This window comes from Bos javanicus, chromosome 8 (genome assembly GCF_032452875.1).
Source record: "Bos javanicus breed banteng chromosome 8, ARS-OSU_banteng_1.0, whole genome shotgun sequence".
In the NCBI taxonomy this organism is placed as follows: Eukaryota; Metazoa; Chordata; class Mammalia; order Artiodactyla; family Bovidae; genus Bos; species Bos javanicus.
Genome location: NC_083875.1, coordinates 76,546,371 through 76,557,605, shown reverse-complemented (window position 1 = coordinate 76,557,605; position 11,235 = coordinate 76,546,371). Strand labels below are relative to the sequence as shown.

General features: G+C 52.2%; 2 protein-coding genes across 3 annotated transcripts in view; one reads left to right on the top strand and one right to left on the bottom strand.

Annotated features, from left to right (window-relative positions):
* The first annotated feature begins 4,446 nt into the window (after positions 1–4,446).
* Positions 4,447–5,220, top strand: ENHO (energy homeostasis associated). Its single transcript, XM_061425983.1, has one exon. The coding sequence runs from the start codon at positions 4,577–4,579 to the stop codon at positions 4,805–4,807; it is 231 nt and encodes a 76-aa protein (XP_061281967.1). The 5' UTR covers positions 4,447–4,576; the 3' UTR covers positions 4,808–5,220.
* A 57-nt stretch (positions 5,221–5,277) lies between these two features.
* DNAI1 (dynein axonemal intermediate chain 1) overlaps positions 5,278–11,235 on the bottom strand; it is a 68,311-nt gene continuing 62,353 nt past the window's right edge. For both annotated transcript variants that reach the window (XM_061425967.1, XM_061425966.1), the window contains exons 19-20: positions 8,598–8,783; positions 5,278–5,600 (exon numbers count right to left, since the gene is read on the bottom strand). In XM_061425967.1, coding sequence (XP_061281951.1) covers positions 5,534–5,600; positions 8,598–8,783 — 253 coding nt within the window. In that variant the 3' untranslated portion in view covers positions 5,278–5,533. The remainder of the gene's footprint in view (positions 5,601–8,597; positions 8,784–11,235) is intronic.

Genomic DNA, 11,235 nt, shown 5'->3' with positions numbered 1-11,235 from the left:
ATATAATGGCCACTATATAATTAGTGGCTACCGTACAATGTTTTCTTTCTACTCCATTTTACTCTCTATATCTTCCATCTCTAAATATCAGGAGGCTTTTTTGTGGGCAGGTGGGGAGGAGTGGTTTAAAGGATACGAAGAATATTGGTCCTGTGATTTACCCTCCAGAAGCAGCAGCTGGATGTGTCATTGAGCTGTCCTCCATTGAAAAGGAAGTTAATTTATTGGCATATATACAATGGGATAGTTGGATTATATAGGTGAGGGCATTTTTGGAATCATACATATAGGGAAACAATGAACTATAGTGAACAAATGCCATTCTGCTTTTTCAGAATCTCTCTTCTTCTGTTCTACTCATCCCAAAGTCCATGCAGTTATGATGGTAGGGCCATGTTAAGCAATCTGATTCTCATCCATTCCTTGGACCCAGTTAATTGGTCCAAGCCTCTAACTAAGCTGAGTCAATCAAAGTGCTTCCTGAGAAACATGCAAACTGCAGCCAAGAAAATGAAGCCAGTGTCTTTTTGGACGCCTAGACAGTACGATTTTAAGCTTTGGGGTTGTCTGAAGTTTTGTTTTTCAGCACATGGACCAGAAGCACCTTGGAAGCCAGTCTTGGGGTGGGGATGACAATGTTGAGGCAAGGCAGAGGATGGAAATGAAGGAGACAGGCAGAAAATAAGAGAGATGAAAAGTGGAGAGATGCTAATGGCTTTTGTACCTATTAGTTTCGGTTGTTCTTGAGGCATCCTTGTCTTTAGGTTTCAGGTATCTGATGATAAATGTATCTTTTTGTTTAAACCAGTTCCTATTTTTCCTGGATGAGTTCTTTCACTCTCCTGGTTTGACTACTGCCCCTCTGCTAAAACTCACAAAATGTTATCTTCAACCTGGACCTCTCTCCTGCACCTCAGACCTGTTTATCCAACCATCTAGTGAACATCTCAACTTGGATATCCAATTAGTACCTGAAATTCAACATACCTGAAACAGAACTCATCACCTCCCCACCTCAAACCCCTGCTGAAACTTACTCCTTTTCCTGTGTTCTCTATCTTAGCAAATAGCATCACGGTACCGGGCTTCCTTGGTGGCTCAGTGGTAAAGAATATGTCTGTAATGCAGGAAACCCGGGTTCCATCCCAGGGTGGGGAAGATCCCCTGGAGGAGAGCATGGCAACCCACTCTAGTACTCTTGCCTGGAGAATCCCATGGACTGAGGAGCCTGGGGGACTTCAGTCCATAGGTCGCAAAGAGTCAGACACAACTGAAGCATCTGAACACGCACACATGCATCCCTATCACCAGCCAGGTGGTTATCCCAGACTTTTCCTCCCTCTTACTCCCCATATCCTATAGGTCTAGGGCTCCAAGTCCTGACAATTGTAATTTAGAGAGTTATATTCTCAATGCTTTCTTGATCTCCCCATTCCTATTTCCCTACGTCATTTCAATCCCTCACCTACACTCTCAAATGCCTTCAATCCCTCCTTCTACCCAGCCGCCCAAATCATCCTTCTAATTTCTGAATATGATCACATTTACCCCTCTGTTCAAAATTTCTACAGTGGCTCCCCACTGTCTTCTGGATAAAATCTAAACTCCTGCAGCTGGGTCACAAATTCACTCATATTACACTCAGATGTGCAATATTATTAGTCTTCTCTCTTTCCTAGAACTGATTTGATCTTGTTCACAGTGCCCCCACCCTGCTGGGTAACAGGAGCAGGGGAAACTAAAATTAATCCTCTCTGGTAAATTCAGTTGGGTCTGAAATTTTATTTTAGACATGTCTAAGTAACTCAATAGGTTTGGATGACTCAGACTTTCAGGTTGTTTTACCCTTCCTTGTCTCATTTTCAAGATAGCACTTAGATTTATAGAGATGTCATTGAAGGAAGGGGGTCCCTTACCCATGTGGTCCCTGGGGTTGTGTCATTTGGCATTTATTGAGATGCAGCATTTGCTGAGATGTGTCTGGTATAAATACCATCCTCAGAGGTAGCTATTACAGATGAGGAAGCTGAGGCTAAACTATTTTACACATGAGGAAGCCAAGGCTAAAAGAGGTTGAGTAACTTGCCCAAGATCACAAAGTTAGTTAAGCGGCAGAACCAGAAATCAACACCACCCTGATTCTGGCTGGGTTTGCATCTAGAAGTCCAGAGATAAGTTAACATTGGATTTGGGAGCACTCAGAAGTCTTCACAGTATAGCTTCAGAGCTGTGCTTACCCATGGGAGAATATGTCTAGTGGAATGAGAAAAGGGTCCATTCAGAACACTGAGGAATCACTGGCATATGAAGTCGGGTGGGAAGCCCTACTTGATGGCTCCTGCCCAAGCAGACCTTTCTCTTAGGAGAGCTTCTAAATGGAGGAGTCAGGAGCTTCTAGGATGGACAGTCGTGCCTGATTATATTCCAGCCGGGGCTAAGCCATCCCTCAAAATACCCCATTCCCCTCTGTCCTAGGCTCCCCCATAGAAGGTCAGAGTACGAAGCCCTGAAGCCCTGACCGATACTGGGTAGGAACTCAACATGTGTCAAAACAACTTATGTTGTCAGAGCTGCTCACACGTCCTGAGGCCAGGGAATGTGGAACCAACCACAGACCCTCTGAAGTGGGGGTGCAGGGTTCACATTCAGGTGAGAGTGGACGTGCGGTGGTATAGGGGACTTCAACACCAGGAGGTTCGGTCTCCTCCCGGATGTGGTATCCCAGTGCCTTCCTGCAGATGAAGGGGACAGAGACCTCTCCCAGATATGAAGAGGTGGTCCCCTCAAGTGGATACAGAGGCTTTGGCCTTTTTCAGCTTTTGGGTGTGCAGATCTTCCTGGTGAGGTAGGTGTAAGAAATCCCCGCAGGTAGGCGGGTCCCGCTCCTGTACCCTTCCCGGGGGGAAGTATCCAGACTGAATAGCCCCTTCAGCCCTCTTCCCACCCCCGCCCCCGCCCGCACAAGGGGTGAGCCTGTCTTCTCCCCAGGGCACAACCAATGGCAAGGGAGCCTGGCACGGGCAGCCAATTAAATAGCGGCAGCGGCGAAGGATGGCTCCTCCTCCGGCAAGCCACCGGCCGCAGCCTCCCAGGAGGCGGGGCTCCTTCGCTGTTTTTGCGTCCGGCGGAGCCTGGCCGAGCCTAGCCGAGAGACCCGTCGAGCCCAGCCGAACGTAGCCGAACGCAGCCGAGCCTAGCCGAACCCCGCGCCCAGACTGCCGCCGCCGCCCGAGCGCCGCCGTGCGAGCAGGCGAGCGGCCGCGGCCGCGGAGGAGGCGCCGCCCCAGGGGGAGGAGGTGGCCGCTCGCCGCAGACCGCCCGCGGCAGAGGCCGCCCCGGTCGCGCCGCGGCGGGAGCGGCCGGCGGAGGCTGCGCTGCCGAGGGGGAGGGCCGGGGGAGGGGAAGTCACCCGTGCCCACCTCCCGCTGCCCCCCGCCCGCAGACTCCCGAGCATCATTCGGCGCCCAGCATCCCGCTACCCCGGATTCTCCCGCGGGCGCGCACCGGGCTTAACTCAGGTAAGAGGGGCCCACCCACCACGGGCATGGGGGTTGAGAACCAGAGACGGAGATAAAGAAGCTTAAGACAGAAACACAGCCGGGGAGAAAGAGAGTCAGACAAAAAGACAGACACGCGAGAGACGCACAGAACTACAGAGACCTTACAGAGAGGGGATTGAGACACGTCCACGGGGACAGATGGACACACAGCGGGGAAGAAAGAGACGAGAGACACAAGAGACCTAGGCATACAGAGACTGATCCAGAGATACTCAAAAAGATAGACTAGGAGAGAAAGGAGACACAAGAGAGACACTCAGGACTCAGAGATGGGGACACATAAGAGAGACAGATATAAAGAGAGCTACAGATGGGTACACACCGGAGGTGGGTATACAGAGGCTGAGGTGCACATCCAGGCAAGAACCAAGGGACAGAGTAAGAGCCAGACACAGAGACACACGCACCTGACCTGGTGAAACAGTCTCTCTGAGAGGCGCACCTAGGTACACAGTTTTGGATACACAGACCCACACACGCCTGCCAGGCCTCCACAAAGTTCCCTCTGTGTGAGCTGGCACCTCTGGAGGTCTCTTGGGCTGGTTGGCTGAAGTCCTGAGAAAAGGGAAGTGTCCAGGCCACACCAAAGCTGGTCACAGTGCCCATCCTTCAAGGCCTTGGGCTTCCTCAATCCCACCCACTCTTACAGTTCTTCTGAGGGCTGGATGTTCAGTGGGCAGGGCCAGGCCATGCCCACTCCGGCTTCCCCACTGGTGCCACACCCCCATCCAGGTGCCCAGAGCCAGGTCCTGGCTCTGTGGGGTGTTTAGACCTGTTGGGAGGCCGGAGGTATGGGAGGGGGCTCTCTTCTCCACCCTCTCCTCCTCAGCCTCATCCTCCCCTTTCCTCCTCACCATGCTTTGCCTCTGCTCTGTACCCCCGACAGGCTCAGACATCTCCACTGCCCAGGGATCGCTGAGTGTGTGGAAGGCCGGCTATCCCAGCGCCCCGCTTCGGCATGGGTCCTGCCATTGAGGCAGCTTCTCAGCCTGTGCTCATCTGAGGGTGCACCCGTCATGGGGGCAGCCCTCTCCCAGGGGGCCCTCATCGCCATCATCTGCAACGGCCTCGTCGGCTTCTTGCTGCTGCTGCTGTGGGTCATTCTCTGCTGGGCCTGCCACTCGCGCTCTGCCAACATCGACTCCCTCTCCGAATCCAGTCCCAACTCCAGCCCTGGCCCCTGTCCTGAGAAAGCACCCCCGCCCCAGAAGCCCAGCCATGAAGGCAGCTACCTGCTGCAGCCCTGAAGGCCCCTGGCCTAGCCCGGAGTCTGGGACTTAAGTCCACCCCACCTGGCACCTGGAATCGGGATCCCAGGGTCCAGCAGGCCTGGGGTCCAGAACTCAGAGTCCAGCCTGTGTGGAACTGGACCTAGCCGCCCAGTGTCTGGTCGGCCTGGCTCCAAGAGGGGCCCTGCCCCTAGGTAGACAGTCTTGGGGCAGGGGTTCATGAGTTGGTGCTAGGGCCAGGGCCATCTGGACTCTGCTCCATCCCAGCGGACAGGGGTGGGATCCACCCTCCCCCTAGGCCAAGCGCCTCTCGGCCCTCAAGGTTGGGGAAGCAAACTAGAATCCATGGCAATAATGGGAGGGTGTCCAGGCTGGGCCCCTCCTCTGGTCCTCCTACTGTTTGCTGGATAATAAATGGATCTAAGACTCTACCCTGAGATTCTCTCCTCTTCCTGGGTGCCCTGCTGTAGCAAAATTCAAGATGTGGGTGGACTTCCAGACACAGGTTTATTTGTGCAAAGTAGGAGAGAGTAACAGGGGTTGAGGACCAAGTCCTGGGGTGAGGTGATGGGACCAGGGCCAGAGCAGGGCGCTGGAACCTGATCAGGGGTAGTGTCAGACACATACTGGGTACGATGCTGGACTGGGGTACCAGGGTCAGGGGCTACAAGTACTAGGTTCAAGACATGGGCCAAGTTCGGAGGCCAGGCCCTCAGGTCTTGGTTTTCACTTCCCTCACCAGGTTCAGCAGTTTGTCCAATTTTGTGATCTCCACAGCTGGCCCCTTCTGTACTTCCTGGCCTTTCTTCTCCTGGGGAGAAGAGAAGCACACACCAGGGAGGACTGGTGAGGGACGGGCAACCTCTTGTTGCCTCAGCCTAGCTTACCCCAGCATTGCCGCGCCCTCTCCTGCCCAGTTAGCTTCTGGACCCTGATGGTGGGGGCGGGGAGGGGTGGGGCATTCCAGGAAGAGCTGTAGTCTCAGACCTCTACTACAGGAAGGTCTCTGGCTGAGTCCTAACAAGGAGCTAAGAGGTGTGTGTTTGTGGAGGGAAAGTGTGGACAAAGCCACAGGTGCCCTCACCTAGTACTCTTACTCAGTACTTCCAGCTCAGGCAGGGAGTGGGGTACCACCTGGGGCCAGGCCTGCTGTCTCAGTTATCCCCAGGTGGGGGAGGATGTCAGGAGGGCAGATGGCATGTCCCATGTGGTTCCAGATGTCCTCAGCTGGGACTGTCCCCGAGAACAGCGGGTCTTGAATTAATGACCCCACCCCCCACCCCTGGCCACGGGGTTTCGCATGTGGTGCAGTGGTAAAGAACCTGCCTGATGATGTAGGAGATGCAAGAGACATGGGTTCGACCCCTGGGTCAGGAAGATCCACTGGAGTAGAAAATGGCAACTTACTGCCTGGGAAATCCCATAGACAGAGGAACCTGGCGCACTATTCCGTGGGGTCACAAAAGAGATATGACTGAGCACGCGCGCGCGCACACACACACACACTTGCCTATAGGGCACTCTAATCCTTTCGCTGGGAAGCTGGACCCTGTGAAAAAGTGTTGGGCCACTGGGTGTGTGCGACTCCCAGGCCTGTGAGCTCCTTGGCAGACCAGCACCAGTGCCATCCTCCCTTCTGTCCAGGCAGTGGGGTGCAGGCTGGGCTGGGGGAGCTGCCATTTCTCGCCTTCCCTCTGTACCCAAGCCCCCTGCCCTCTCAGCCACCTGTGCCCAGGGCTCACTGGCACCTGCCCCAGCCTTGCCTGCTGGAGACCCAGCCTGGATCTGGCCATGGCTGTGAGGTGGGGGGAGAGGCGGGGCCTGCAGGCCCTTTTCTGGCCCTTCTTGGCTGCTGACACCCCGTGGAGCTCAGATTTCCTCCTGGCATGAGTCCTGCACCTGTTCCCAAATCTGTCTCTCCCTCCCCTCAAGGCTCAGCGCCTTTGCCCCTGCCCCACTGACTCCGACACTCGTGAGGCAGAAGACAAAGATGTCTCTCTCCCTTCCCTCTCTCTCTCCCAGATTAACCTCATGTTCTCTTCTCACCCTCACCTCATCTGGGAGTCAGGAAGCCTGGCTTTTCGTTGCTAACTCCCTACGTGACTCTGGGCAAGTTCCTTGCCTTTCCGAGCTACAGTTGCCATCTAGACAGTAGCTGGGGAAAGTAGGCCTTGACTTTTGGTGGGCTCTGACACCAGTCATGGGACGATCCTCGGGCTGGGCAGTCAGGCCTCTGTGGCCCAGCCCTCTTGGGGAGATCAGGGAGACTGCCGCCTGCAGAGCGGGGCAGCCCATAGGACTTCCTCTGGCCTGAGTCAGTTGGCTGCTGATAGAGTCAGGTGGCAGTTTCACAGGAACTGCCAGTCCATGCAAGAACCAGCCCCCAGCTGTCACCTGCTCAGGTTCTCTGACTCCCAGGTACCCATGTCCTCAGGTCCTCAGAGATATTGATGCTGACCCTTGCTCTGAGGAGTTGAGACTGTGGGAGATCCTTGCCTCCCTGGGTCAGAGTGGGCAAGGCAGGCCTCCCACCACATCTACTGCCTTCAACGTGTGATGGCTGGCCCCCAGCCCCGAGGGTCACCACCATCCCACCACGGGGCTATCCAACTCTACCAGCCTAAGCCTGGGTCATGCTCCTCACTAAATCAAGAACAGATTTTATCTGTTCCACAAATTGTACTGCCTTCCTCTGGCTCCTGGAGGCCAACTAGCCGGGCTTAGCAGAGTTTCAGACCACGCCCACCCCCAACCCCCCCCCCCCCCCACCCCCAGCCCACCACAGCCTCTGGGCCACAGCTGCAGGCACTCAGCAGCCTTCTGAGTATTTATAGCCAAGTCCACCCCTCCCCCAGCTGGCTACAATTACAGGCCCAGCCAAAATCCCAGCCCTTGCCTCCCTGGCCATGGTGGGGAATAGGCCAGGCTGGCATGAGAGGGTTAGTGCAGTGGCGCCTGCCTTGGTGGTGGCACATGGGGGCAGGTGTCAGCAGTTGAAAGAGGCCCCTGCTGTTTCCTCAAACTGCAAGTAAAGGCATCAAATGGCAACCCAGGGGGTACAGTCATCAGGGCAACGTGGCTCAGCCCCAGCTCAGCTCTGACCTTGGTCCAGAACCTAGCAGAGAGCAAATTTCCTCCTAGCACCCAAATGGACAGGACTGCGATCTAGGGTTTTGGATTTTTAAGTTGGACCCTTGGGCTCTGGATTCTAAAGTCTGGGTTCTTAAGTCTGAATCGGGACTCTGAGATCTAGACTTTGAGGTTATGGCTCTGGGCTCTGTGGCCTGTATTCAGAGCCCTTGGGCTCTGGTCAGGATCTCTGGATCATTCTAGATCCCAGAAAAGAACCAGAGCTCAAAAGGAGGACTGCCTAGCTACTGACCTAGTTACCCTTCTCATGGCTCATTTCCTGCTTTCTGTGAGGACCCACAGCTCCCAGTTCAGGGACCATTGGAGTTGAAGCTCTGTGCAAGCCCAGCGAATGACCGGAAACTAAGCCTTGAGCCCCTGCCTGGATAACACCAAGCAAGCCAATGATGCCCATGTACTACCCCCAGACTTGGGACTCCAGTCACCTGCTTACCGGTTGTCTCCACCTGGGGCTCAGATTCAGCATGTCAGAACCCATCTGTCCCCCTACAAACCTACTTCTATGCTTCTCACTTGGACAAGAACATCACCCTGCTCTGGGCCTCCAAAGCCAGAAACCTGGGGCTGTCCCCTGGCTCCTCCCCTTTCTCTCACCAACCACCCCCCTCCCCACCTGGAGACTTTCTTTCTTGGCAGCCCAAATTCCCCAAGACTGTACCTTCGGCATCTTGCGCAAGTTGGGTGAGAGCTTAAGGCAGGTGACGTGCCCTCGGTCATCGCCCACAATGATGATGGGGTGGATGGGGTTGAACTGCACGTGGGTGAGCTTGTTCTTCTTTTTGGCCACCACGGGCTGGTTGCAGATGGCCTCGTACTTGTTGATGGACAAGTCAAACACGTGGGTCTGTGAAGAGGTAGGTGTCAGCACAATCAGGGAAATGGGGTCCCTGTCCCCGCTCCCCCCAACCAGAGGAACTGCCCCTGGACTTTCTTGGGTAACACGACAGAAGCCTAGCACACTGGAGCTGGAGGCAATAGGAGAGGCGATTTGCGTCTCTTTGTTTTTCCTATGGTTGAGGGAATGACAATAAAATGTTTAGGAGAAAATTTAAGTCTCTACAGAATTAACAGTAATAGCAGCTGCCATTTATGGAGCACTTACAGCTTTCCTGGTGGCTCAGATGGCAAAGAATCTGCCTGCAGTGCAGGAGACCCGGGTTCAATCCCTAGGTTGGAAAGATCCCCTGGAGAAGGGAATGGCAACCCACTCCAGTATTCTTGGCTGTAGAATTCCATGGACAGAGGAGCCTGGTGGTCTACAGTCCATGGGGTTGCAAAGTGTCGGACACAACTGAGCAACTTCTACAGTATGATGTACTAGACTCTGGGCAAGCATGTTACCTGGTTGCATCATCTAATTACAGTAGTCACAGCCACTCTATCAGGTAGGTTCTGTTATTTTCCACATTTTATAAATGAGGAGATGGAGGCTCTTAAGCCTAACTTGTCAGTAAGTAGCAGAGCCAGGGTTTCTACCAAATGAATATATGTCAGGTGCTTGGGCAGTGCTTGTTATATAGGTGCTGAACAAATGTTGGATCTTATTTTTACGGCGTTGTAAGTCCAAACCATTAGCAAGTTTTGCCTAGACTGTGCAGCATCCTAACTGGTCTTCCCGCTTCATCTCCCCTCCTTCTCTTATCCATCCTCTGTGTAGCAGCTAGACTTACCTTTAAAAAATCTGGAATCCTCCAATAGTCTCCCTGGGCATGCTACATAAAAATTCTGATTTCTTTCTCTCGATTCTGCACCATTTGCTCTCATCTCAGGCTCTCAGCCCTTTGCCTACAAGATCCTGGCCACCCTAACTTCCTGTTCCTTAAACCTTTCCAGCTTGTTCTCCCCTCAGGGCATTTGCACTAGCAGTTCCTTTGGAAGGCCTCACTCATCTTCACCTGACCCTTTTGTGTGACCCAGCTCTCTACTTGAATGTCACCTCTTTAAATAAGATTTCCCTGACCACTTTATCTAAAGGACCACCCAGTCCTTTCTTTTTGCATCAATCTATTTTTAAAGATATAACAGCTTTGAAAATGAAAGTGTTAGTCACTTAGTCATGTCCGACTCTTTGCAACCCCATGGACTGTAGCCCGCCAGATTCTTCTGTCTATGGGATTTTCCTGGCACAAATGGGTAGCCATTCCCCTCTCCAGGGGATCTTTCTGACCCAGGGATGTAACCCAGGTCTCCTGCATTGCAGGTGGATTCTTTACCATCTGAGCTATCAGGGAAGCCCCATAACAGCTTTGTGGAGATATAATTCATATACTATAAAATTTACCCATTTAAAGTATACAATTCCCATTTTTTTGTATGTTCACAGTTATGTAACCATCACCACAACCAAGTATAGAACATTTTCATCACCCCAGAAAGAACCCTTATACGTATCTATTACCAGTCATACCCACTTTTTCCTAACCCCTGTCTCCCTAGGTAACCACAAATCTACTTTATTTCTATAAATTTGCCTATTCTAGACCAGCATAAATGGAATCAGAAAATGTTTGGTCTTTTGTGACTGGCTTCTTAATTTTTTTAAAGATTTTTTTGATGTGGACTATGTTTTTATTGAAGATGTTAACAATATTCCTTCTGTTTTCTGTTTTGTATTTTTTGGCCAGGAGGCATGTGGGATCTCAGCTCCCCAACCAGGGATCAAACCTATACCTCCTGCATTGGAAGGCGAAGTCTTTAACACTGGACAGCCAGGGAAGTCTCTGAGACTGGCTTCTTAAACTAAGCATGCTTTCAGTGTTCATCCATGATGTAGCATGTATCAGTAGTACATTCCTTGTTAGTGCTGAGTAACACTTCTTATGGACAGAGTACTTATTGTTTACTCATTCATCAATTACAGACATTTGGGTTGCTTCCACTTTTTTGGCTGTTATGAATAATGCGGCTGTGAACACTGGTGTACACATGTCATCCTCTTTTGATCTCTGCCTAGCACTTAACTCTATTAGAGTTTGGTTGTTATTTTCTATTGCTTTCCCTTCACTGGAACATAAGCTCTGTGAATCAACTGAACCACCAGGCCCTGGCCTGGAGTTGGGAGCCATAGTTAGCCCTTGGTTAGACATTTGTTCAGCAAATAAATGACTGACTTAAGGGTGATGCCTTAATACACTCTATTCTTTCCTGGTAGGTGCCTCTCAGCTTACATCAAAGTCCATAAGTAAATTATGTTGCACAAAAACTTTCCCACAAAAAAATTTCCCCACAAGCTGTTTTTGAGCTTTCACCAATTCTTATTGTTGCACAGACCCCTCCCATCTCCCCACTCAGACTCA